General features: G+C 48.4%; 1 protein-coding gene across 1 annotated transcript in view; it reads left to right on the forward strand.

Annotated features, from left to right (window-relative positions):
- The window catches only part of LOC8031610 (N-alpha-acetyltransferase 25, NatB auxiliary subunit), a 47388-nt gene that overhangs the window by 12526 nt on the left and 10400 nt on the right, over window positions 1–24462 (forward strand). Inside the window, exons 8-23 of the mRNA XM_029981798.3 lie at window positions 667–848; window positions 2226–2335; window positions 4893–4958; window positions 5783–5921; window positions 6417–6506; window positions 7038–7148; window positions 8347–8416; window positions 8995–9094; window positions 12447–12494; window positions 13118–13221; window positions 13362–13414; window positions 14715–14787; window positions 14893–14935; window positions 16041–16280; window positions 19277–19391; window positions 23670–23738. Of these exons, the coding sequence (XP_029837658.3) occupies window positions 667–848; window positions 2226–2335; window positions 4893–4958; window positions 5783–5921; window positions 6417–6506; window positions 7038–7148; window positions 8347–8416; window positions 8995–9094; window positions 12447–12494; window positions 13118–13221; window positions 13362–13414; window positions 14715–14787; window positions 14893–14935; window positions 16041–16280; window positions 19277–19391; window positions 23670–23738 (1613 nt within the window). The remainder of the gene's footprint in view (window positions 1–666; window positions 849–2225; window positions 2336–4892; window positions 4959–5782; window positions 5922–6416; window positions 6507–7037; window positions 7149–8346; window positions 8417–8994; window positions 9095–12446; window positions 12495–13117; window positions 13222–13361; window positions 13415–14714; window positions 14788–14892; window positions 14936–16040; window positions 16281–19276; window positions 19392–23669; window positions 23739–24462) is intronic.

A 24462-nucleotide genomic window follows, 5' to 3' on the forward strand; every position in this document is an offset into this window, starting at 1 on the left:
CGCCGTAAAAAGAATTTTTTGCACCGTTGCTGCTATTTTGAAAAGGAAGCCCCAGACTGGCAGCCGACATTTTGCCGAGGGTCTTTGTTTAGCCTTGGAGAAGCCAATTAGCGAGACGTTGGTTTATTTCAAAGTCGCCTCCACCAGCTTCCGCCGCCGTCGTATTTTGTTTGAAAGTGAGAGAAGACGGTCGACGGAAAGTTGTGTCGCGAGCCTGACTCTAGAGTGCGTGGAACGCATGTCCGACTGGTGTTTACTGCGTTAAAAAAAAATGATCTCTCGATTTCCACCCGAAAACATCACAAAAGTGTCACGCCGTCGTCTGCCACGATCCTAGCGGTGTTGGATGTAGCAGACAGCTGTTCTGCTACGTGTCAGACTCCAGCTTAGTAGTCCACGGAATCTTGGGCAGCCGGGAGTTGGGACGCCGCAACAATGCGACACTCACATTCTCTCATGTTTTTTTCCCGGAACTTTATACCTAACTGCCAGGATTGTAACATCTGACAGCATGACACTTCGGCTTTTGTGACGTCATTTGTTGCCATTTCGGTACCACTTTCGGTGCACGGACGGAATACGACGCCAAACACACCGGTCGGAGATGCACTCCAGGCGCCGTACTGACGCGTCCCACGTTGAAAGTGGTCGGGCCTTCCCTTGCAGCGAAAAGGAGGCGGAGCTGAGGCCCCGTCCGGACCACACGTTTGAGCTGGCCCTGGACTTTGTGGAGTCCCTGACGGGGGCTTGGACCTCCCGGCCGGGCAGCTCGGTGCTCAGGGGCCCCTTCATGGCACGCATCTCGGTACTGGCCCGGGAGGGGGCCGGCACCAGCCGCGACCTGCTCGGTACGCCCTCCCACATGGCACGGAGTGGGTCCTCTTTGTGGCGAAGAGGCGGGAGTAGAGTGCAGTACATCCTGGGCTCTGGCGTCGTTGGCCCCAAGAGAAAATACGAGGAAGAGCGGAGAAAGAAAGCAGACAATGTGCTAGGCGCGTTCGTTTTGTCGCGACGAGTTGAATAAGTTTGAGTGCTAGTCAACTTCATACGATGCGCGACGCCGGTGTTTTCGTGCAAAACTAAGCTAAAAAGACTAGGTACATACCTTGCGAGTGATGTTTTCCCGCTTCTTTGTGTACATCGAAGCGTCGCCAGCAATGTGATTCTTTTGGGACCACCAATGTCCGCGTCTGTGCCCCGCCGTTCTGAAGCAGCTGAAATGCGTGGGATTTTTCCTTCTTGGTTATTATATTAACTCTACAATAGTGAAGCATAGGATGTTTTCAGTTCTGCAGCTCGCTCTCAAATTGGCCAGAAGAACCTGCGCCTGCTCGGAGTAATCCCAAACTTTCATCAAAACGGTATTTTATACCATGCCGCACGGTAAAATTTAATCCATCGAACGACATTATGTTGTCAGCCGATCGGCGTGCGACACTCCCGGTGCGGTGCATGCGTGATGCATGACGCTTGCAGTTTGGATTGCAAGCTAATTTGCCGAAATCTTAAATGTCATTTGATAAACATGACAATAAATTTTGCTGCGTGGCAATGGTATTAATGGTGAATCTCACCTTGCTAATTCTTTTCTTTAAAGCTAGAAATTTGTTTTTCCATTACTTAATCTTTGATGCATGAGAGCAACAACCGCGTATTGCCGTATTGTCAGATCGTCCATAGCCCAAACTAGCACAAATTTGTAAGCAGTGCTGTACGGGGCCACTTTTTGAGCACTTATTATGTGGGCAATGCCACCGTTTAGGAGGGCACCTCATGACCATGAGCTTTGCAGCAACATTCATTTTCTTATCAGTAAGATATAGACCTTTGCAAAAATCGCCTTGTGCGCGCTGCCATCCTTGTCTGCAGGGCTGTGGATTGCCTTCTGAGCATGCGTTGTTGCTCTGTTGTGCAGCATATCAGATGCTGCACATGCGTCCACAGGCATGTTTCCACAGCTCAGTGACTTAGCATTTTTCGCCCGGGTGATCAATGGAAAAATCTATAGGAATGTGGGAATGCTTGTTCAAATCGTATAGCACTGTGTCATCCCTAGTTTCTGCTCCGGTAAAAGAACCCTTCCCTGTGGCTTTTCCTTGCAGTCTCGATTCTACGAATGACTCGGTGCTATTTGATTCAAACCACAATTCGCACGCCCCTAGTGGAATTTCAAGAAACGCGTTACAAAGCCTCGCGATGATGCTTTTGCATCGCCTTATTTCCAGTGAACCTTCTGATGGAGTTCTTCGAACGGACGGGCCACAAGGCGTCGTGCGTGCTGGACATCTCGCACCTTCTTTCCTCGTTCACATTTCCAGAAGAGGACGTTGTTAGGGTGAGTCAAAAACGTCGCCATCTTACCACACCCGCTAGAATAATTGTATAGACTCCTTGCACACGCGCCAGATTACAGCCATCATTGCTGACCTTCTCTCGTCTTACCGGAGGTCGAGCCAGTGAAGTGGGCATTGATGAGCTTACACAAAGGCCAATGCTGGGAAGAACGACAGAGTAGAATCTAAGATGGCAATAACTGGACTGCTGTGGTCATGAACATGGACAGCTGCCACAAAGCGTCTATACACTTTGAGGGAATCGACGGGCAGCCGAGGAACCTGTCCCGGTTTCGGTAGGGATGCAGTGATGCAGTTGAGGAGCCTACGGAGCTTGCTAACAAGAATGCAGATGCTAGAGAGTGGCTCATGGTTGTGCATCTATGAGTGGCTTAGATCTGCTAAGACAGTGCTTAGACTAGAAAAACACTTCACTCAGCGGCAGGGACAGTGGACAAAAATTGGAAGCTCAAGGGGCGTCTTGCAAAGGTTCGCGCAGAGGTGCATAAACTTCTTAGTGTTTTTTTATGTTTTGTTCACATTGCCATGGAGCAATGTAGCAGTTTGTTAAATCTTTCATGATTACTATATATTTCGTTTCACCTCACGATGCTTTCCAACGGGCACTACGAGCCATCCTGCCAGTCCAGTGTTGTGAGCGTATCATGTGACTTCAAAGCCTAACGCATCGCTGCACCGCTCTGGAAGTTACTTGATATGCTCATGTCACTGGGTTTACTCCGACGGTTTTAGCGTCCGCTGCGGTCGATCACCATCGTCATCTCTCTATTTCTGTTCCCATAAACGACAATTTTCTGTAATGTGGCACAACGTAATGGAATGTAGGTATAACGTGTTGAAATAAATAAAATGTGTAATGTGAAACGAAGTAGAGCTGAAGTTTGTGGCTTACGTTCTGTCACAAGGTCTTAGTGTAGATTAGCATCTTAAAGTTTATTAATAAAATAAAAATATAAAAGACTTCAGGGTCGTTCGTGAACTAAGGCTGCTAGGGAGCTTGAAAAGTACTCAGCTTATAGATGGATTTTTTTCAGGTGCAAATCTCATCTAGTTTTAATTCGGACGAACCTTGCAAGGCTGCTTGCACCGGTTAATTAGTCCGGTAACAACCATGCTCATTGCAATGCCCCCAAAGAGTGCGGGAACCGATACTCCGTCGCATCATAAGATGGACTAAGCGTTGAAGCTAGGGGCCGCCAGGTCCAATAATGAGCCAGGCAGAAACCACGTGCCATATTGCTCCAAGGCGTGTATCAATGCAGAAAGAAAATGTTTCCTGCTTATCAAAAATTCGAGGTTCGGGTACAGTGGTTCAGGCGTATTCCAGGTGCGTTTTACCCTACTACAGTTGCGCGATTGTATGGCGGGAACATCGGCGACATACTGTTGTGCTGTAACGCAGTGGGGTCATCGATGGAAGCAACGAGTTTGCAGTGAAGGTAGCTGGCAATGCGCTCGGCTTTGAGATCCAGGAACCACGTGTGTTTGACGAGCTACGTGCTATCGCTCGTATCGATTGGTATTACAAATGAAGACCCGAGCGAAGTTAATTTGCCTGGGGTTGGTCTATATAGCATCCAAATTAAACAGTCTGGGCATTTCTGAAACGCACAACGTGTCAGATGATTGTCAGGGTTGCTCCTGCCCGAACTTGACGTGGAACACTCGTTGCGCCGGAAGAAACAGTGCTGGATTTGCCGGAGGTGGTGAAACGAGTCGAGAAAACTCAATGTGGCCGGAGGCCTCCCTCGCTTGGTGCGTACGGTTGAAGGTACTGACGGCGCACCAGTCAAAACAATCTTATCAACAAGTTTCTTTTCCATCGGAAGATCATCGCATAGTCCCGTTAACTCTGCAACACTCTGATCGATCAATCAACGTAGTGGTAGGGTGCAGTTGGAGTCTTCATACGAAGCTTGCAGTAAATGTTGAGAACAACCTGGCGTGCTTGACTGTTGAAGGTACTCTCCTTAAAAAAATGTTTGAAAGTGATATGGCAATGGCTCCTCACGATCACACGTGCTTGCCAGTGCGGAACCAAAACACAAAAGTAGTCGACACAGAAAGCGCGGATTATGCGAGATTGGACTAGGTTGTGAGGGCTAAATTTGGTCAGTGTTACCAGTGCACGCTCTAAGATAGGTGTGACATTTTTTTATGAAAATATTTCATTTCTAAAATATATCAGTTTAGAACAGCATAGATTGAAAAATCTTTTTAAAAAAATTACCGCATCTCCACGTGGTGAATGATGTTGATTGGAGCGAAGCGCTCGAAAGAGGAAAGATCACACGTGCCTAGACCTCTGACTGCATCGCCAAGAAAAGTTGTCCCTAAGTATAGTTGCAGTTTCAAACTTGTTTTGAAGAAAAGCACGTAACGAAGTTTACCCAAAACCGAGCGGGTGTACAATTCAATTCCCTACGACGGAAGGGCAGTTTTCTTTTGAGAAGGTTGTTGTTTGTCTTCAGCAGTCTTCCAGCAGTGTTATGTGTTCCCTCGTCACCAATCTGTTCTTTCTGGCTCTGTGCTGCTCAGTTGCTGGACAAGATGGAAGACTCCTTGAAGGTGGCCCTACCCGACACCTGGCACGTGCCTCCAGACGTGAGTGTTGGCGTACGAGCAACCAAGTGACGTAGTGTATCCTAGAATAATAATTGAGTGTGCTAAACATTTCGGTCGAAGAGCAGCACCTTTGCTTTCTATGTTATCGGCCATCGTTTGAAAGGCCGCAGCAATTTTAGCTTTGAAGGAATTTGTATTGTGTATTTTGTATATTGTCTATTTTGGCACAAGTGAGAGAATACGCGTCATCCTCCCCAGAAATACTGAGATTTCGCTGCAGTTGTGTGAGGCAGTCATCGGAACTGTGGTGCCATCTATCAGAAGTGAACAAAACCATTTCCTCGCCACCGCCGTCCTCCCTGTCTTTCCCATGGCGAACTGCCATTTGTCTCAATTGTTCGCCGCCACCTTTAACGATGCCAAGCAGGTGCGACGCTCTATTGTAGCCGAATCAAACCTTGAAAAGTCTACAGTCGCGGAAGAGGGGCTGGGCATGCCAGACAAGAACCAAACTAGGTACTCCCATTGTCGTCACTGCGCACCTCGCTCGAAAGACTGTGTAAGTTGATGTGTACTCCAGCCTTCAATTTGTTCTGTTTCGTTTTATAAAATCTAGCAAAGGCAAGAAAATATGGTTTTTTGTCCTTTGTTCTATGGGTGACGTAGACTGATTTCCACAGTTAATTGGTCAAAGTACTCCAATCGTGGCACCGCTCCTTTAAAACTGGTGAAACCCACTTGGTCGTGTCTAGATTGCTGCGATCACGAGCTGCTCCTATCTGTGAACCGACCTTTAGTCCGAGAACGCGTCGTGGTATTGGTGACGCCCCTTCGCTTAGTGTGGCGTGGTCTATGTGGTGCAGGTGAACACGATGCAGCGCCACCTTACCTGGTGCCAGTTGCGGTACTACCTGACCAGGAGAGACGCCCCCCTCTCTAAGGAGCAGAGGCTGCAGCTGGTCAGGGACCTCTTTGAGAGCTACCAGAACGGACTGCGCTTCGGTGCGTTCGGGAGGGCGTTCCTTTCCCCTTTCTATTTGAGACGTCTGCCAGTACTGGAATTACTGGACGAGTTAGAACGGGAAAACCTGCCAACACGTTGGCAACCTCTAATTAGTAACAGCCCGCCAAGTCGATTGGGGGTCGCGCCAAGTGGTGACTTACAACATTCCTGGTAAGCGCACGTTGGATGCGGATGTTTTCCAACAAAACTCTCGCACCCGACATGGGCTCCATCTCAACAGTGGTAAGTAAGCTGGCAGTCTATATTTAGTTGTAATAGGAGGCCAGTTCTTGGAATCTTAGGATACTTAAAATCAACTGAATGTGGTATGTGATGTCAATATGTTTTTTAAGCGACTTTTAAGGTTTAGACTCGGTACATATTGAAAGAAGGTTTTAAAAGAAGATTGATTAATTCAGATTTAACAAAAAGTATTGGGTCAGTGCTCTCATTGTAATTACCCGGTCATAATCGTGTTTTTGTGGTTCCCACAGGGATTGGCCTGCTCCCGACAGACTTCCAGCCTTCGGACAACTATGCAATCCTCGCAGGATGCATCCTTCTCGACGTGTGGCAGGAATCAGGTTAGGGACATTGTTATGTTAGCGGTTCCTCTTCCGATGGATGGCATTTATACAAAAATGTAGCAATACAACTAAAGCGACTGACTCACCATGTGGCAGTCACATTCATTGTGTGCTTGACTGAATAGTTTAACTAGGGCATTAGTGGCAGTACCTTGAGTTTTCATCGATTCTTGAAATTTTAATGGCTCCAAACACCCACACGGCACACGATGCATGTGTTGTGGTCACTCCTTTGCCAAAGATTAGTGACTGAGCTGCAAACTCAGTTTTGCAACCATTTGAGAGACTTCCTCTTAAGGGCACACACGAGTCCACCTTAATTCATCGGTAGCACTCCACAAGGAGCCAAACTTTGTTTATTGCGGCTCTTGAGATGAAAACGTGCATAGCACCCTCGGAAGAAACGCTTCCTGTCGGTCAGGTTGCAAGGACATATTTTGAAGGCAGAGATGCACGCCTAAGAGGCCTAAGTTGATTGATCTGCAACAAGCCCTTGTTTCTGAGCGAAGCGCCACCCCCGTCGTGCAGGGGACAACCGCGTGCTGCTGTGGCTGCTGGCGGCCCTGGAGCGAGCCCTGCTCAACAGCCCGTCCTGCTTCCAGCTCAAGCTGCTCCTGCTCAAGGTGTACGGGCGCATCGGTGGGTAGACGGCCGTTGCAGGCCCCGCGCCAAACGTCAGGCGCTAGTTGAGGGACGTGGGAGACTTTGCTTATCTGCCACTCGCTCAAGTTTCCTCCAGAAGCTGCCTTAGGACGGGCCATGCTACAGTACCTTTCATCTGTCAAAATGCATGAGCCTTAGCTTCCTATAGACTATTCTACTAGGGTGAGAGGAGGGATGGAAATGGGCCTTTCTGGCTGAGCAGTTCCGGTGGTACAGTCCGTCAGGACTGCCCAAGCGGTGAAAATGGCATGTGCCCTTTCCCTCTTGTACCCCGACGATTACGTTGAAATGTTTAGATGTACATAGATGGCGCTGCAGTTGAACAAAACGGCGCCGCCCAGAGAGCCCTTAGTGGAATGGCCTATACTTTGCCTCGCCTTAGGGTAAACTACAGTCAAAGCGACGGGCTGCTAGGTCCAGTCGCTAACGAGCTAGAAACCATGTGGTGTATTGCTTCGACGTGCATATCAGCGCGCCGATCTTACATCCACGTCGAATTGTGTGGTTTTTAGTTTGCACTTGACTGGAACTGTTGGCCCATGGCTTTGACTGTGGTCCACTGTAGAGCGGAACGAAATCTTGAACGTTATCAGGTGGCCATCGAGTCCAGTGCACAGAAACGAGTGGGGTGGAGGAACGCGAAACCTTGGAATGGTTAGTGCATGGTCATGCACGTAATCCAGTGTGGCACTACTGCCTTGTCTTGCCAAAAAAGGAAGTAGAGGGAAGGGAACTTGGCAAAAATTGCACATTGTAGGACGGGTTTTGTCGGAGCTGCCTTCGAGAAGCCTTTGAAATCCCCTTTGGGAGGTTCTCTTTCAAGGTCATCCTTTTTTGGGGACATTTTTGATCATTACTGGTCAAACATTTATTTCAAAATTATTTCTTTTGTAACTTTTGGGGAGAGTTTACATGCAGTACGTTTAACGTCGCTTCAAGGAAGCCCCATTCAAAGACATTTGAAAATATCAGTTTAAAGTTGTTTCTTGGGGAGCCTTCAAGGCCTGGCTCAAAGGACTCCTCCGAGACGCCTGTCAAAAGAGCACCACCTTACCGTCTGACCAGTGCGTCGTCTGGCAATGTTTACAGCACGTTCCCAATTGCCATTTTGGCATCAAAATTAGCTCGCACCCGTCTCTTTCTGTTTCTAATGTGCTTCCGGCCCGCTTGTCAGGGGCAGCCACGGCGTGCCAGCGTCTCGCCGAGCTCCTCGACATCAAGCACATTCAGCACGACACCCTGGGGTGAGCCTTCGTCCTTCCTCTGTTGCCTCAGCAACAAAATTCGCCACTTAGTAACTCTCAGAGCGATGCTGACGTAGAAAAGGCGGATGAATATGTGAGGCTCTGGCTTCCATCGTCTAGTCCAGGGGTTCCCAAACTTTTTTTATCCCAGCAAACATGCTCTTGTCAGTCACACACCATCATTCAAAACAGAGCGTCATTTCTAGAATTCAAGAAGTTTGAAAATCCCCGCCGCATGCACAGTTGCATCCGTTGTCATCTTCGTTTGCACTTAGTATGTGCGGTGGCTCGCTTGGATGAGTCGTGGTCGCCATTCTAATAATTGTTTTGAGTCTTTGAGTGCAGTCGGCTTTTTAACTCCGGCCTGTAGTCGTCAACAAGTTCCCGCATCACTTTGGGGAGAGCTTGCAACGTGTTTGCAACGTGACTGCTGCCCTTATTTGGAGCCGTGTTTTTGTAGCCCCGCATTTTCTGTCTGCGCGATTCATTCCGTCACATCTGAAAGAAGTAAACCCATTTCGCTAAATGGCAGTGCTCGATGGTAGCGGTTGTCACCTCGGGCGCCTTGCTTGTCCCAGGTACCTGGTCACGCCGGTGTTCCTCAAGGCCGGTCACCTGCAGGCGGCTGGCACCAACATGAACAGCGCTCTCAAGCTCTTCACGGGAAACTACAAAGACGTACGTTGACGACGCGGCTCTATTGATTGGCTCCTTCTCGGCTTGTTGCCCGCTCAAAGTTTTGAGAAACTGTCACCTTTAACTTTTTTAATGCCCAGCATTTATAGTGCCAGCTTTTAGCGTTTTCCTGTCTCTGGCACATAGCCTCGATGGTGACGTCACGCTGTTTATGTAGCATCGTCGGCGTAAAATAGGTTCACCGTGACGTCATTACGCGAACGCTAATGATTTCACGGTGTTCATGTTACGTCGTCGGCGTGACGGTCATCGCATCAGACTGACATCATGCGACGCTCTGATGCAAAGCCCTGACTAGGCGCTCTCGTGATGGTCACGTGACTCGGCAATGTCACGTGACACCATGACGTCGGATGACAGCGTGATGCCACAGAAGACCTATAAATGATATGCATTTGGAGCGCTTCTGAGATATTTACAGCTTTCAGCCTAACATCTGCAGGCAGTTGGCCTTTGTTTGGTTTGGCTAGTGCACGAATTATAGCATGCCCATTGCAGGTGCAATTGAAATGCTATATGAAGTGACATTCCCAGTGGGTTTACCTTCCTCTTAATGGGCATGCGGTGCAGTGGTTTGGATGTTCACGTGTCAGAAGCTCATGACTGCTGCCCTTTTGTTTCGTAGAGCATAACCTCAAGAAATTAATACATAACCTTATTATTTTACAGCGATGGCTGTTATGGGCTCTTCCTGAATCACTGCAAATGACATTCATTGTTGATGTTGTAGTCAGCGGCGTAGACTTTCCATTTTCCCGAGGGGTGGGGGGGGCAAGCTGAGCAGTTCTTTGGGGGGGGGGGGGGGGGGGGGGGGGGTGCTGCGTGTTACCTTTTTGCCAGGACTGGAGATTGAAGCTAACAAAAGCACGCTGAGATTTCATTTCCCATGTATTTTGTCAATAAAGGCAACATGGGCGTTATTTTGTTTACATGCCACATTACATGGCACGTAAACAGCATCTCGGTAAGGACCATGGCCCGGGCCCGGGGAAGAAGGCCTCCCCCTCCTGGTGCACGAGCCCCGATGCCCCCCCCCGAAGTCTACGCCTATGGTTGTAGTTGATGATGTATGTGGTTGTTGATGTTATATAGGGTGTCTGAAGTCACCAGGCTCAATCTCAAATGGGCCGTAAAAATCGGCGCCTGCACACAGCAATTTTAACTTTTTTGTCAAAGGTGTATTTCACAGTTCGGTTTTTTCATGTAAAATGACATAACATAGTTATCTTTCTGTAAAAAAACTTGCCAGGGTCAACAGCGGGTGACGACGCAGACGACCAAGTCGAGTGGCAGGACGCGTTTGGAAGACATATTGATAAATGACGCTACCTCCTTATCGAGACTACTTGCAACAACCGTGGTCTACTAAAGTGAACATAATCTTTTTGAAATGTAGCAAAACTTGAAGTAAAAGAAAATATATGGTTGCGTAACGACGGTGCTTATGCTGCCGGCGGATTTCGTCTGCGTGTCGTCTGCTTTCATTCACTGGCTGGCTACACCTTCCGACGCTGCTCCCGACGCCGTCTATCAATACATGAGCCAAACGTGACCTGCCACTCGACTTGGTCGTCTGCGTTGCCACCCTCCGTTGACCCTGGCAAGTTTTTTGGCCCTATTTTTTTTACAGAAAGGGAGCTACACTTTGTAATTTTGCATGATTAAACAGACCTGCGAAATGCACCTTGACGAAAAGTTGAAATTGCTGTGTGCAAGTGCCGATTTTTACGGCCCATTTTAGATTGAGTCTGGTGACTTCATACACCCGTAGTCAGCATTGTAGGGCATCCGTCATTGATGTTGCCAAATCCCTGAAAAAGATTGCTCACTGCCTACGAGAATCGAACCTGGGTTCACTGCATGCGAAGCGGAGGCATTCCCACCGAGCTTCTGCCACTGCATTAACAACCCGCTCTTGACTTGGGGGTTTTGTAGTTCCCACTGCACGTGCTCTCTAGAAAAAGAAAGATAGGGGGTAACAAAATGTCATTGTAGCACTGTCAATGCCAAGAGCTCGTGCCAGGAGACACACCTCCACACGCTCCGTAACAAAAGAGAAACAAAAGTGTTTGGAACAAAATTGTCAGATGTCTGTTTTGTTTTTGTAGTACCCACTGTTCTTCAATATTCAATAACAAAATGTTGTAACACTGTCTATGCTAAGATCTTGTGCAGGGAGACGCACTTTCTCTTGCTCGGGAACAGAAAGTAAACAAAAGTGTTTCTGGAAAACAAAATGGTCATATGCCTATTTTTGTTTCAAATGATTTTGTTCATGCGCCCCACAATGCGTAAGCGTGATGCCGACACCCAACGACTTTGCCGTGACGTGTCGCAGCTATCACAGTGACTACAGTGTGGATTAAGGCGGGACTGCTCAATTTTTTTATGTGTGTCATTAAGGTACCTTATGGGGAGCGCAAGTTCGTCTGCTTCTTTCAGAGGTTGTGGTGACGTCGGAACGCCGAGCTCTGATTGGTTCTGATTGAAGGATAGTGCGAAGACCTCAAGGCAGCTTGCTTTGAGGTCTACCCACTATCTTTCAATCAGAGCCAATCGTAGCTCGGCATCATTCTTACATCACCGCAACCCGTGCAAAAGAAGCAGACGAACTTGCACTCCGCATAGGCTACATTCTTGGCCTCGTTTATAAAACCTCATCTTTTTTTTATTTTTGTTGTACTACGGTGCCTGGTGCATGTCTCTGACTCAAGCACCGTAGTACCACCGTAGTACTGGAGCACGTTTCCGACTGGAGCGTCCTATTCCGCCCAAGCATCGAAAGTGGTACGGAAGCGGCAACAAATGACGTCACAAAAACCGGAGTGTCATGCCGTCGGATGTCTCGATTCTGGCGGTTGGTCGTAGAAGTTCCGGCAAAGAGCACGAGCAACGTAAGCGTCGCCGTTGTCGCGGCATCCAAGCTCTCGGCTGTCGAGGCTTTCGTGAACTGTCAAGCTATAGAGAAATCTGCAGCAGAACGGATGTCTGCTACATCCAGCACCGATGCTGTGACAGCGCCAGGGTCGCTGCCGGTAACAGCGTGACACTCTTACGACGTCATTGGGCAGAAATCGAGGGACCATTTTTTGGGGCGCAGTAAACACAACAGTCTGAGACGTGTTCCAGGCACCATAGTAGTACTGGAAAGAAAATATATATATTGTATGCTTTTTGTGCGAGTTAAGACTTGGAAATAAAATTGGGCGTATTGGAGTAGGCTATTTTATTTGGGTCTGCTGCCAAGTGTGCAACTATATGTCCTACTGAGTTAACTGTTGTGAAAAGTTGGATAGCTTTCTACAATGAGTGTTGCTGCTTCGTTTAATTCCAGACAACAGATTATCTCATTTCTTGTTACAAGTATGGCTCATTCACTAAGGTGAGTTGTATCTGTGTCTGTCTTCTACCTGTGCTTGCATTTGTCACTGTTTTTTTTTTGGTTTTTTTTTAGGGTTGATAGGGCAGAAATTGAAGTTTGCATGAGATTAAGTGCTCGCTATGAATTCAACGAACTGTCTTTTTTTTTTACACGTGTGAGTAAAAAAGGAATTACGAAATCTGGACGTTTGTGTGTGGTGCTTCGCTAGGCCTTGTTGCTCAGAATTCAGATTTTTATCTTGTCCGTGGAGCCTAAAATTCCAGGCGTGTTTGTGTTGCGGCTTTGCTGCAACTTGGTCACTGAACCTTGAATAGTGCATGGCTGTGCGATTGAAGTTCCATTCTTATTAAGCAGTTTTAGAAGAAGGGAGCCAAGTCAGAGGCTTAACCATTTGTTCCCACGCACAAGCCTTATTGGATTATGTAGGTACAGAGCGAAATGTATTCAAAAAAGAAAATAATTTGTACTGCATTTTGAGACTGGCTCGAATCAAATATAGCATTTTTTCTATCGCTTTTCGTGATGAACCACCACCGACGACTACTTTATATGTCTAGGTGTTCTTTAGGCTCCAGTGTGTGTTTTGTGGTTGCATCGCATGTTTTGCTCCTTTGCACTCACAGATTCAGGAGATTGTCCGGTTTCGAGAACGACTCAACAATTCACTTCAGTTCGCAACCCTGACAGCTGAGAAGATGATTCTGGAACTGCTGCTAGAAGTCAAAAGGTATATGGGGAGTCAGTTATATCCTTGCTCATCACAGTAATATTTAAAAAAATTAAAATTAGTCAACAAAAACAACATTTTGTCTTTGTACCGTAGCAAAATGCAGTTGCCATGATTGCTTGTCCTTTGTTCCCTTGCAGTCAAGAAAGTCTGAAGCAAGTGATGAGCTGCCTGGAGATTGACCCCGTTCATGGTAAGTAAACACTCTGCTCTTAATTCTTTTTTTTTTCCTTCTTTTTTTTTTATATTGCTATTGCTGTTTTAACAGCCTAAAAGTAGAGCTTGCATGCTTTGGCGCCTGAAACATGCCCAGGGCCACGAAAGAGCATCTCACACAGCATTACTATAATACTATATACTAGCATTACTATAATACTATATACTAAATACTATAAAAAAATGACCTTACTTTCCCCCGCCCCCCTCCTGTACAAACTGTTCAAATTGTTCCGCCAGCAAATTATTCCACCAGTAGAGCTCGATTGAAGTAGGGCCAAGTTACTTCGCTCCCAACCAGAAATGTTGAGTCGGTGTCAAACTCAAATATCAAAGATACCGGACATGTCTGTACATCACGAAAGCTCTAAACCTCGACTAGTTGGTCTTGGCTCTTCGAATGAATTATAAGATTTGCACAAAAAATTATAGGCTGTATCGTACCATACAGTCAAACGATCGTATTGTGTGGTACAAAATAACAGTTATTCCAAATGATACTGTCGGCTGTCCCTGAGGTAGAGGAGGTGCTAGGAAATGGGCAGCTCTAAATTACATAGTTTACATAAGACTATCAAAGAAAGATGGTTAAAAACAGGTGTGCTCTTAACAATGTGCCTGTCATTACTATCAGAAAAGCTTGGGTCGTCCCGCCTCCAACGCGAGGACTCTTCGTTTGAGGACCTTTGAGGACTCTTCGACGTCTCGTGCACCTCGAGTATGTGCGCTGTGCCGGACGCCGGACGTTGAAAGACGCCCCGGCGTTCTCATTTTGTTGGCGACCATATCCGACCAGTATGAATCGTCGGCATCCATGTACATATGTGTTTCCGCTCGCCCTTATGGTACAAATAGCCGCAGCCAGGTTTGTTGAAGATATTATCCCTTGCCCCTCGCGTGTGCAGAGCCTGAAACCGGAGGCCAGAGGTATTTCACGACGGCTTAACGACGTCGGCGCAAAACGTACAGCATCTTTTTTCTCGTAGATGGTCCGTGCATGGAGTGTTTGCGCTCTGTTTCCCGACCGTCTTGCAGGCAGCATCGTTTTAGTGCTTGGTGCGGAGCGGGTGCAACTAGCGATTGTTTTGCTTCGTCATGGACCGTTTTAACATGTGTGGGAATTTCAGATAACTGGCAACAATGATTTGGAGCACCAAGATGACTGAACTGTCTTTACCCCGAAGCGTAGCTTGTTTGGTGGCAGCTCTCGACTCGACGAGGCTTCTTTGGATCGGAGATGTGCTGAGGTGTGTCTCGATCCTTGCCCCGCCTTGCAGACAAGACGGCCTGGCACGAGCTCAGGGACAACAGGGACGTCCAGATATTCCGGGAGTGGGGAGCCAGCAGGAAGTGAGTGCTCGCCCGCGCGTCCCTTGGGCCGGGAGCGGAGCGGGAACTGCCGGCCTCGGTTCTGCCCACAGTCCCTACTGACGCGGCTCCACACTTTGCTTGCAGGAAACTTTTGGCGGATGCCCTAGAGCGGTCTCGGCAGGAGGAGGCAAGTCTGTCTGTAGAGCCATTACTCAAACTGTTTGCAGGAAGCCCTGATTCGGTTCATTTTAGAGCGCAGTTCTTAGGCGCCCGCTTGCGGCTTGAGCGGCATCGCCTGCGCCGTAACTGCACGTTGCATTATGGGACGTTTCTCATATTGACATCATACGTGACGTCACAAAGGTACCTTTTGAAGGTCATGACATTCATAGTGAAGGTCACGACCTTCACATGACCTAAACTTGTGAAGGTCACGACCTTCACTAGGCCTTTACGAGTGATGCCAGGAGGGAGGGGGAGGAGGAGAGGTACAGAGGAGGAGCATACCCTCCTCTCTGTACCCTCCCCTCTTCCTCCTCATGAGCTGCACTCTAATTCGGAATTACAGAGAATTGTAAACGTCTTCCATTTTTTATAGAGCCGTTACTCGAATCCTAGTCTCTTCGAAGCTTCGAATCTATTTATAAAGCTATTTACTCGAAGCTTCGAAGTCGTAACGACGCAATTAATAGTTTGTCATCCAAACACACTAAGAAAGCTAGTCAGTGATGGGCAATAATGCCGCCTAATGCAGAATGCGCGCATTGCCTAGTAGAGCTCCACAAATCAACTGAGCTAATAATGTTAGTTGGAAAAACTGTAGTCACTCACAAGGTGAGAAGGGCAGGGAGGAGGTTCAGTTGTCCCACCTCCGGCGCGAGCTCCCTACCTTTGACGACGCTTCCATGTCCCGTGCATCTCGAGCACACGTGTGCAGCCAAAGCACGGTGAAAGGCACGAAGTGTGTTTTGGAGTCCGGGCATTGGAAAGCCACGCCCTGCTGTTCCCGCCTTATCAGTGACTCTAGAGAGAGAAGATAGTGACACATTGGGCTCATTTAATTTACCTCCACCTTCCGCTCCATCTGCACTCTGTGCACACCGCCGTGTTCGATTTACGAGTGCAGTCTATCTGGAAACACAACTGGAAGTGCAGTGCCCTGCACTTTTCTGCACTGGTGTGGGTTGGCGTAGGTAAATCGAATGAGCTCGTCGCGTGAGACGAGCCCGTGCCTCCCGCCCGCGCCTCGCCCTTCGTCGAAACGTTGCCTTTGTGCATGACGTCCTGCGCAGGTGATGTGGCTGCGGATACGGAACCTGCTGCTGCGGCTGCTGGCCGCCGGCCATGCCCTGACGCAGGGGGGCCCCCAACGGCCGGGGGGACGGCATGCGGACCACGGGGACGACGGCAGCTGCCAGGCCAATGGGGAGCGGCCCCAGGCGGGGCTCTCGGTACTTTCTGACCTCCTGGGCTCCCTGGGCGAGCTCGCACGCGAGCTGGATGCCTCGACTCTGGCCTCCCCCGCCTCCTGCGTGAGTTGGGGCCCACCAAGGGGGGCAACGTTAGCTCTTTTCCAGAACTCGAGGGATATCCCCGCGTAAAAACTTACCTTTTTGGAACCCGTCGAGCGACGTTGGCAACCATACTCCATTCGCCCTTAAGCCGAGACTAGAAGCTCCGCCTTCGGCACTAACTCGCTGGCTCCCTCAGTACTTTGGTCGTGCGTGCCTGCGCGTTCACACTTGTGTTAGCAAGGACAGAAAGCTCGCGCTGGAGGTGGAGCTTCTAGTCTCAGCTTAAGGGTGAACGGAGTATACCGCTTCCCGGGGGCGCGAAGCATGTTGTTGGATACGAGCCCTGCGCTACCTTGAAGCACAATTATGTCACGGTGCCCAAAAGCGTGTCCAGCCGGTGCGTTCAGTGTCCCATCCCACCCATGCATCGAAAGTTGTAACCGAATGATGTCGCAAAAGCCATAGTGTCATGCAATCGTTTTTTGCGACCCCGGCAGTTGGGCGTAAAAGTTCTCGAAAACATTATGCAAACTCGACCATGCCACGCTCCATCTGTCGTTCGTCTAGACGTCTCAGTCTTTTTATAATAATGTATAACTCCTTCTAATTTTTTTTTTAACACGGTGTTTTTGTTTGCATTTTCTTGGGTAGCTGTGCTATGCAGCTCGGCAGCTATAGTATCCGTCCGCCGCCGCACTGGCCCGGGATCAAGCCCCACTAGTGCATCTTATTTTAGTTTTACATTTGCCCTACGTACCTACGTTCACAGCGCTCTTCATCAGATAGTTTAACGCCTTCCATATCTACACTCGATAGTTTTCTTTCCTAGAATGAAGCGACACTATTGCTAATCGAGCTGATAAACCTGGTGATTTTCCAGAGCCCTCCATACTCTCAAGCTCCTCTCCCTCAGTGCACAAACATGGTTGAGTTCCCTTTCGCCTACCTCACTCCTCCTCGTCTACCCTCTGGTTGCGGGACCCCGCTAACCAATCAGTGTCGAGCACCTCACTCCCCCTCTCCAACCCGTCAGCCAATCGGTATCGAGCCTCGAGGCCACACTTTTATCTGGGCTTCACGAAATGCCGAACACCCAGCCAAAGAATGTTTCTCGTTAAAGCAGATTCTGCATTAATAAGCACGAGGGAACGCCAGTGTCCCTGTCGTCGCGGCGTCCCAAATGCTCGCTTCCCGAGCTTCCGTGGACTGGTGAGAGCGATCCGCAGCAGAACGGGCGTCTGCCACGTCCACCGCCGCTACTGCAACGCTGCCAGGGTCACGGCTGGCATTGTGTGACATTTCCGTGACGTTATCGGGCAGAAATCGAGAAACCAGTTGTTAGGACGCAGTAAACACAGCAGTCAAGCCGTTTTCTAGACACCACAGTAAAAGTAGACCCTCTACAAAACCCCGTCAACCAACGTTGGCGGTCGCCGTTTCCTGGCACGAAACATGTGCTTGGATTCGAGTCCTGTGCTCCCCCGAAGTATGGCTATAGCCCCATTCACAGATCAGTGGCCCCGCCCATTGCTACTGGATTGGCTTGGCTGCTCAATCAGACATGCTTGCATGCCTAGTGTCTGCCTTTCGCGATGTCCGGTACGTCTAGCCTAGCGTCGGACACCGTCTGCTAGCCACGAGTGCAAGCATGCGGCAGCCCCTGGCATCGTCTGTTATTCCACCGCCGTCTAGCTTCGTTTCCAATGCTCACCAGGTGCATCCATGAAAGTGGCACGTTGGCGTCCGTTATCACCCGTGTCCGTCTGCTATTCCGCCCCCGTCGGCGCAATGCTCACAAGACGCAACCATGAAACTGGCGTTCTAGCGTTCCATCATGCAGGAGCCAAGTGTCTGTCAGTGTGCGATACAAAGCAACCGAGAGGAGTAAAGAAAATCAATGAAATTAATATACAGTTCTTTCAGCTCTTCTGTTCTTGTTGTTTGTTTTGTGTTCCCGTGGCATTCGCAAGCAACGCGGCTGAGCGTCATGACACACGATTAAAACGCAGCCTGAAAATGTTCGCTTTGGCTGGCCAGGTGTGCCACAAAACTTGAGAGCTACCCGCTTGCGAGGCAAACACCCGATTGCCTCCAGCCAAATAGCAAATCCATGCCTGTGTAGGTATCTTCCCGGTATAGAAACCGTAATTGCAATCACAATGATCGCACAATTCACGGAGCAACAGGACCGCTTTTACGGAAACCAGTGTTTTTATTCAGGATCAACATGCATAAACAAACAAATCAAGCCAGATCAAGCGATACTTGCTGTGGGATGCTAGGCTAAGGCTAGTCCCGCTACTAAAACAAGCACCCGCACAGCGCTTCCAAAGGCGTGTGCTTGCAACAGTTGTTTGTTGCACACCAGGTAGGTTGGGGAGGTCTCCCTCTAAACACCTCGGTGAGCGCAAAACAACTCGCACCCATAAAAATAGACGAGCTGAACAAGCTACGCTCGAGCACACCGCAAATGCCAGCAGCCATGTTTGTTAGCGGTTGAAATCGAAGCGGAAAAGGCAATTTCGGGATAATTTTGAAAACAGTAATGACTTTGTCTAGATTACTTGTCTCAAGCTTAAAAGTATTGCCGTTAAAATACTATTGCCATACAATTTTACAACGAAAATTTCATAAGTCAATCATCTCTCCAACCAAGGAGAGCCGATAAACGGTACTTAATTATTCATGCACTTTTAGTTATGAGCGGCGTCTAGAGCAGAACTACCTCCAACTGAATTGTGTCAAGGTAAGTATTAATTTTAAAAATAGTATAAAAAATTTCGGGAAAAAATTTACAAAAACATTACATCCCATCCAAGCCCTCTACAAAATTTCTCATTTCGTTTTTTTTTTTTTAAGTGAGAACAGCATGGAAGAATGACTTGCAAATTGACTCTAACATTGCATATTTTCTCGGTGTATTCGTAAAGTATCGCGCTGAGCCTTGGATTCTGGTCTCGTACGTCTAATCCAAAGCCCTGACTAATGCCACCGATGCACCCGTGCGGTTTCAGTTCCCAGTGCAGTGCCCGGGACCCAGCCGGCTGCCCCTGTTTGTGGGTGGGGGCTGCCTGCGCACTCTCCAGGGCCTCTTCCATTGGCTGGAACAGCTGTACCGGCACTGCGAGGGTGAGTGCCCCCTCCCCCCTTCTCTTTCCTGCTGTCACGGGCAGGAAATGTTCCGGTGGGGTTTATCAGAAAGACGAGGAACGTTGCACGTTTGTTTGAAAGTGATAGCTTTATATGAGAACCCTTTACGAACCTCGTTTGCTCGAGCTGGGCACACCGTAGTAAGACCGTGGGAGGGACTACGTATCAGCAACTGTTTGTTTGTTGTCATAGCACGCAAGAGGCGTTAATCGATATCTTCCACCATCGCTTCAATGTCAGATGTGGTCACAAGACACATGAATGCCAGATGGGTAGAGCTTTATTCAAGTTAAACTATAGTGGACTGAGGCTTTAAAAAGGATAGGATGCTCCAGAAATAAAATATGACAACTATACTGCTAGGATCCATTGTATGTTCCCAGATTTCTGCTAAATTTGTTTCGAAAATGGCGCTATACTTTCGTGGATACTGTCGAGACCGGTCATAACAAAGTCGGTTATAACGAAATAGCGTCTACAGCGAAGTGATCACGATTTGCCATCTCCCGTTTGCATGTTTTCAATGCATTTATGTCTGTATTTAGAGAAGGAAATTGATCGGCTCCCTCGGATATAGCGAAAAGAAATTTTCTGATAATTTAAGAAAAATATATAAAATTCGGAATGTTTTTTTAAGTCTTAGACCACCGCACTTTACTGTCGCGGCCGAGCAACCAGCCAGAACGGGCCGCGAACGTTGCTGAAACTGTCGGCGGCGGCAGCCTCTGCATCGTCATCTGCTCCCCGCTTCTTATCTGAGAAGCGGCTTTTCCGCATCGCACATGGAGGAGCCTCTGTGGCATGCCGATGGGGCGTTCGGAGCGCTATAAAAAAAACAGACGTACAGGCAGAGATGACAAAGACATCCTGGATCTAAGAGAAGGAACAACTCCAACCATTGAGATCATTTGCAGTTTAATGGCAGACGCCTCCTGGGCAGATAGGCGCAACTATGCCTGCATTTGGTTGTCGCGTGGCCAGTGTGGCGAGGAAACTGGGTGGATTGGCGGACACGTCTGCAGAAGGGGAAAGCTTTTGAGTTTTGACTCCTTGCATGCTGCAGCTCATTTTGCAAACATGGCCCACAAACCTCGTGACCCCGATCAAACAGTTGCCCCCTCTGTTAAATCTAGGCTTTCTATACCGACAAAAGCTCAAGGTACACCTAAGCACTTCTTATGAGTTGTGAATGCAGAAGCATGCAAGCCGCTCGTGCGTTCACTTTGTCGTGTGCTGCATACTGGCACGCGTGCGTGTCGGGATCTCGGAGGCCATGGCGCAGTGGCCAAAGGGAGCCCCGTCAACTCGCGCCAGCCGATGGAACTGAAGGCAAATTGCTCCTATTGGGATCGCAGAATCGCGGAAACTAGGAACCGTTTTCGCGCTTCAAACTGATGACGTCAGCTCGCTCCGTGAGACAGTTAATGCTTTCGCATTAAAAGACAAGCTTGAGCTCAAACTCGGTGCCGTGCACGCTTCCTTATTTGCTTCGTGTTCCGTGTCGGCGTGAATGGTCGGTGTGGTCGCTCTTGCGCAAAAGTCTAACTTTGCTCAAGCACCGATTCGGCGAATCATTGCCACTCAACGATGAAGAGTTCCAGCACCGCCAGCACCTCGACTTGGAAGACAAAGACAATCTCCTTGAAAAAAAACAAAAAAACATGCCATCCTCGACAAAGTGTGCATAAATGTAAAGAATAATATCCCCTGCCGGCGTCCTCCGTGGCAACCGTTGCAGCAGTCGGCACTGTCCATACGTAGCTCACAGGATCTTTTCTAGGGGTGTGCGAATATTCGAAACTTCGAATACTTCGCGAATAATGCTTGCTATTCGATTCGATTCGCTTCGCCCTTTCGCTGCTCGAACTATTCGAGTTCTTCGAATACTTCGAAAACTACGAATAACGCGGAACTCATTGATTAGTGTCTGTTTTGTTTTTGGACTGCGCAGTATGGTTTCAAGCTTGGCAAACCTACACAACCAACCTAAGTGTCTTTTTTTTTTGTAGGAAGGATAGGAAAGTTATTTGCACGGCGGTAGCGCGATCTGTCCTTTGCTTGCCGTGATGTCCGGATTGCAGAGTTGGCTAAGTGGTCGTGGCGCAAACGCTGCAATAGATAGGATGAAGGACTACGATTTGCAACGGCACATGCATCGTCGTGACGGACCGCACGAAGGTTTGGGCGTCCGCCCGAGACGTCTTGTATACGTTCCTGTCCACATTCATTTTTAATGTAGCACAACCATATATTCGTGATTTCGTACCTACAGTAGCCAAGGTGCTATGGATTCGGATATGGATTTATGGCTCACCTCGGCTATCGGTGATATCTGGCTTGTGTTATTTTCCGCTTGATTTTCCGGTTCATCAGTTTGCCAGTATTCCTTTTGCTATTTATTTCTACCCATTTTCACTGGTAAAAGTGAGACTTCCCCCCCCTCTTGCCAAAAAAAAACATATTCTTAATTTACTGCATCTTTGTGGCGCCCTCTATGGACAGAACTATTGCACACGGTAAGAGGTGGTGCATAGTCAGTGCGGTTGCGCAACGCGATCGTGCAATCTGAAACTGTGCTGTGGCCTGTCGACCCGCCTCCGCTTGTGTACTTCCGTTTACGTTCACGTGGTTGCGTTCACGAGCGTAAAAAGAGATCGCACAAAGTAGAGATGCAATCATCGACTTTGTATTGCGGCTTGCGGACCCGCCACCACTTCTGTACTTGTGTTTACGCTGAAGCGCCTCCTTTCGTCCGCGATGCCATCTCCGACTGCGTTGTGGCTTGCCGAACCGTCTTCACTTTTGCACTTTCATTTACGTTCTCTAACCTCACTCAAGGAAGGGTGTTTTAAAGACTGATCTTTTTTTCATCTGTTTTTCTTTAAGTCACATGTGTGACATTTTTCTTATTGCAATAAAAGTAACCTTTTCATAAACGTTTGTTGAAAAAAAAATCCAGTTGTGTTTTTTATTAAGCATTCTTGTTTAATTCACATCAAATAGAAAATATTTGTTTTCAAATACGGTATCTCCTTATTTGAAACTATTATTCGTATTCGAAAATATTCGATTCGATTCGATTCGTAACCTTTATTATTCGATTCGATTCGCTTCGAAAGATTTTGATATTCGCACACCTCTAATCTTTTCTTGATCGGAGCTTCTCGCAGTTGGCGAGAAGCGGCTCCGATCTAGCAGCAGAGAGCACGTGCAGGGAAGCCTTGACCGCTTTCTACATGCACGATCAACATGTGCCCGTACTAACCCGTTTTGGCTTTTTTTTTTTTTGCTTGTTGCAGCATTTTTATGAGTTTAGATATATCAAAAAAGCGTTTACAGCGAATTGGTTTTGGAATCCCATTGTCTTCGTTATAACCGGTCCCGGCAGTACGTCAATTTATCTGGGGACTCTCAGATCCACCCTGTTTGGGATTGCCGCCATGCTCGTTGGCCGATGACGTCATTCGCCCCATGCGCGGCATCCCCTTGCACGCACTTTCAGATTTGGCTCTCTCGGCCTCCCGTGCTTCATTTTCCTCATACACTTTCCGTGTTTCGAGCATGCAGTTCACAGTGACTACACTTACGGTATCGCTCGCTTTGTCTGAGTTTTTTACACTAATCGCAGCAGCGAGGAGAGTGGTTGTTATGGAGAGATGTTGGTAGCTGGTCATTGTGACTGCGACCTGCCGGTGACTGGCTCCAGCGATGACAACATCGTCACGTACGGTCTCGCCATGGTCGCCATCGTCTGCGAAAATCTTTCACAGGCATGCAGGGGGGAAGGTCAAAGGGCTGGGAGCGAGAGAAGCGTAGGAGTAGCCGAGTTGCGTGAAAGGCTTTGATCGTACCGTGGGAAAGGCAAGCTCGGTTAAGCATGGGGGCGCCTAGAATGAGAGAGAGTTCATGATCACATTGTTTATGGGCACCATGGTTTGACCAACTTGGGCAGTATTGCCTGGTCGCCGGATGAAAAGGTTCAAAATTCGTAAATTGATTTATTGCAATTACTAGAGCTCTAAAAATTGTGAAACCTGGTGTATATAGTAGTAAGTAGCCTATGAACATCCCATTTCGAGAATAATCTACCGATTTAATTTTCGTGTCTTAACCCTTTGAAGTGTGTTTTTTTTTTCAGTACGGTGTCTTGGGATTTTTGGCACTTCATTGCAGGTGTTGCCGCTGCCGCCCCCCCCCCCCCCCCCTCTCCCCCGATTGTTGGGGGCAGCCTCTTATTCGTCTCGTCTTTACTTGCAGACTTGCCGGTGGAGTCCGTGCCAAGCGAAGATAGCAAAGTTAGGGACAATCTTGTTCCTCTAGTCAAAAGTAAGCTTGCCCTTTGTTCTACTCCCCATTTTGAGATTTGTCTAAATTTCTAAAGCTAGCCTTATGGTAATTACCCTATAATATAACATAATAGCCCTGCCTAAAATTTTTGATGGAACATGTTTTTGAGAATCTTGAGAAGTATAGATTGTGTCATCAGTCCTTTCTCTAAGGTATTAAGTAAAAATAAAGCTAGGTACAGTATAGACCACTTACAACGTAACCGCTTATAGTGCAGGACCGGGTATAACGCGGCTTTTTTAAACCACCGGTTCGCCTCCCATAGAACTCCATGTATTTACATACCGCTTAAAATGCAGGCGCGCGAAGGGAAATACCGGTTATAGTGCGGTTTCTGGAAGAGCCCGGCGGCCGTGCCGACTGACCGGCGCAGCGAGCACGCTTCCCTTTGCGGCGCTAGATAACGGCGCGAGCCGCGAGCGGCACTCGCGGGGCAAGGAGGTTGCTCGAAGAAACCGGGAGATGCGAAGAGAGAGGCTGCAGTTGCCATAGCGACGGAGGGACGTATACACGTGTCGTTCTCGTGTGCGCGTCCCTCCGCTGCGATGGTAGGAAACAACCGCAACGACAGACCAATCGCAGGTCGAGGAGAAGTGTTCGCGCGCGTTGCATGCCGGCAGTGCGTACACACTATTGGCTCTCTCCTTTCCCCCCCAACCTCTATTACAACGCTTCTCCTCCTCTCCGGTCGCGGGCCGGCTGC

Source organism: Ixodes scapularis, unplaced genomic scaffold, assembly GCF_016920785.2.
Source record: "Ixodes scapularis isolate PalLabHiFi unplaced genomic scaffold, ASM1692078v2 PGA_scaffold1__304_contigs__length_218370807, whole genome shotgun sequence".
In the NCBI taxonomy this organism is placed as follows: Eukaryota; Metazoa; Arthropoda; class Arachnida; order Ixodida; family Ixodidae; genus Ixodes; species Ixodes scapularis.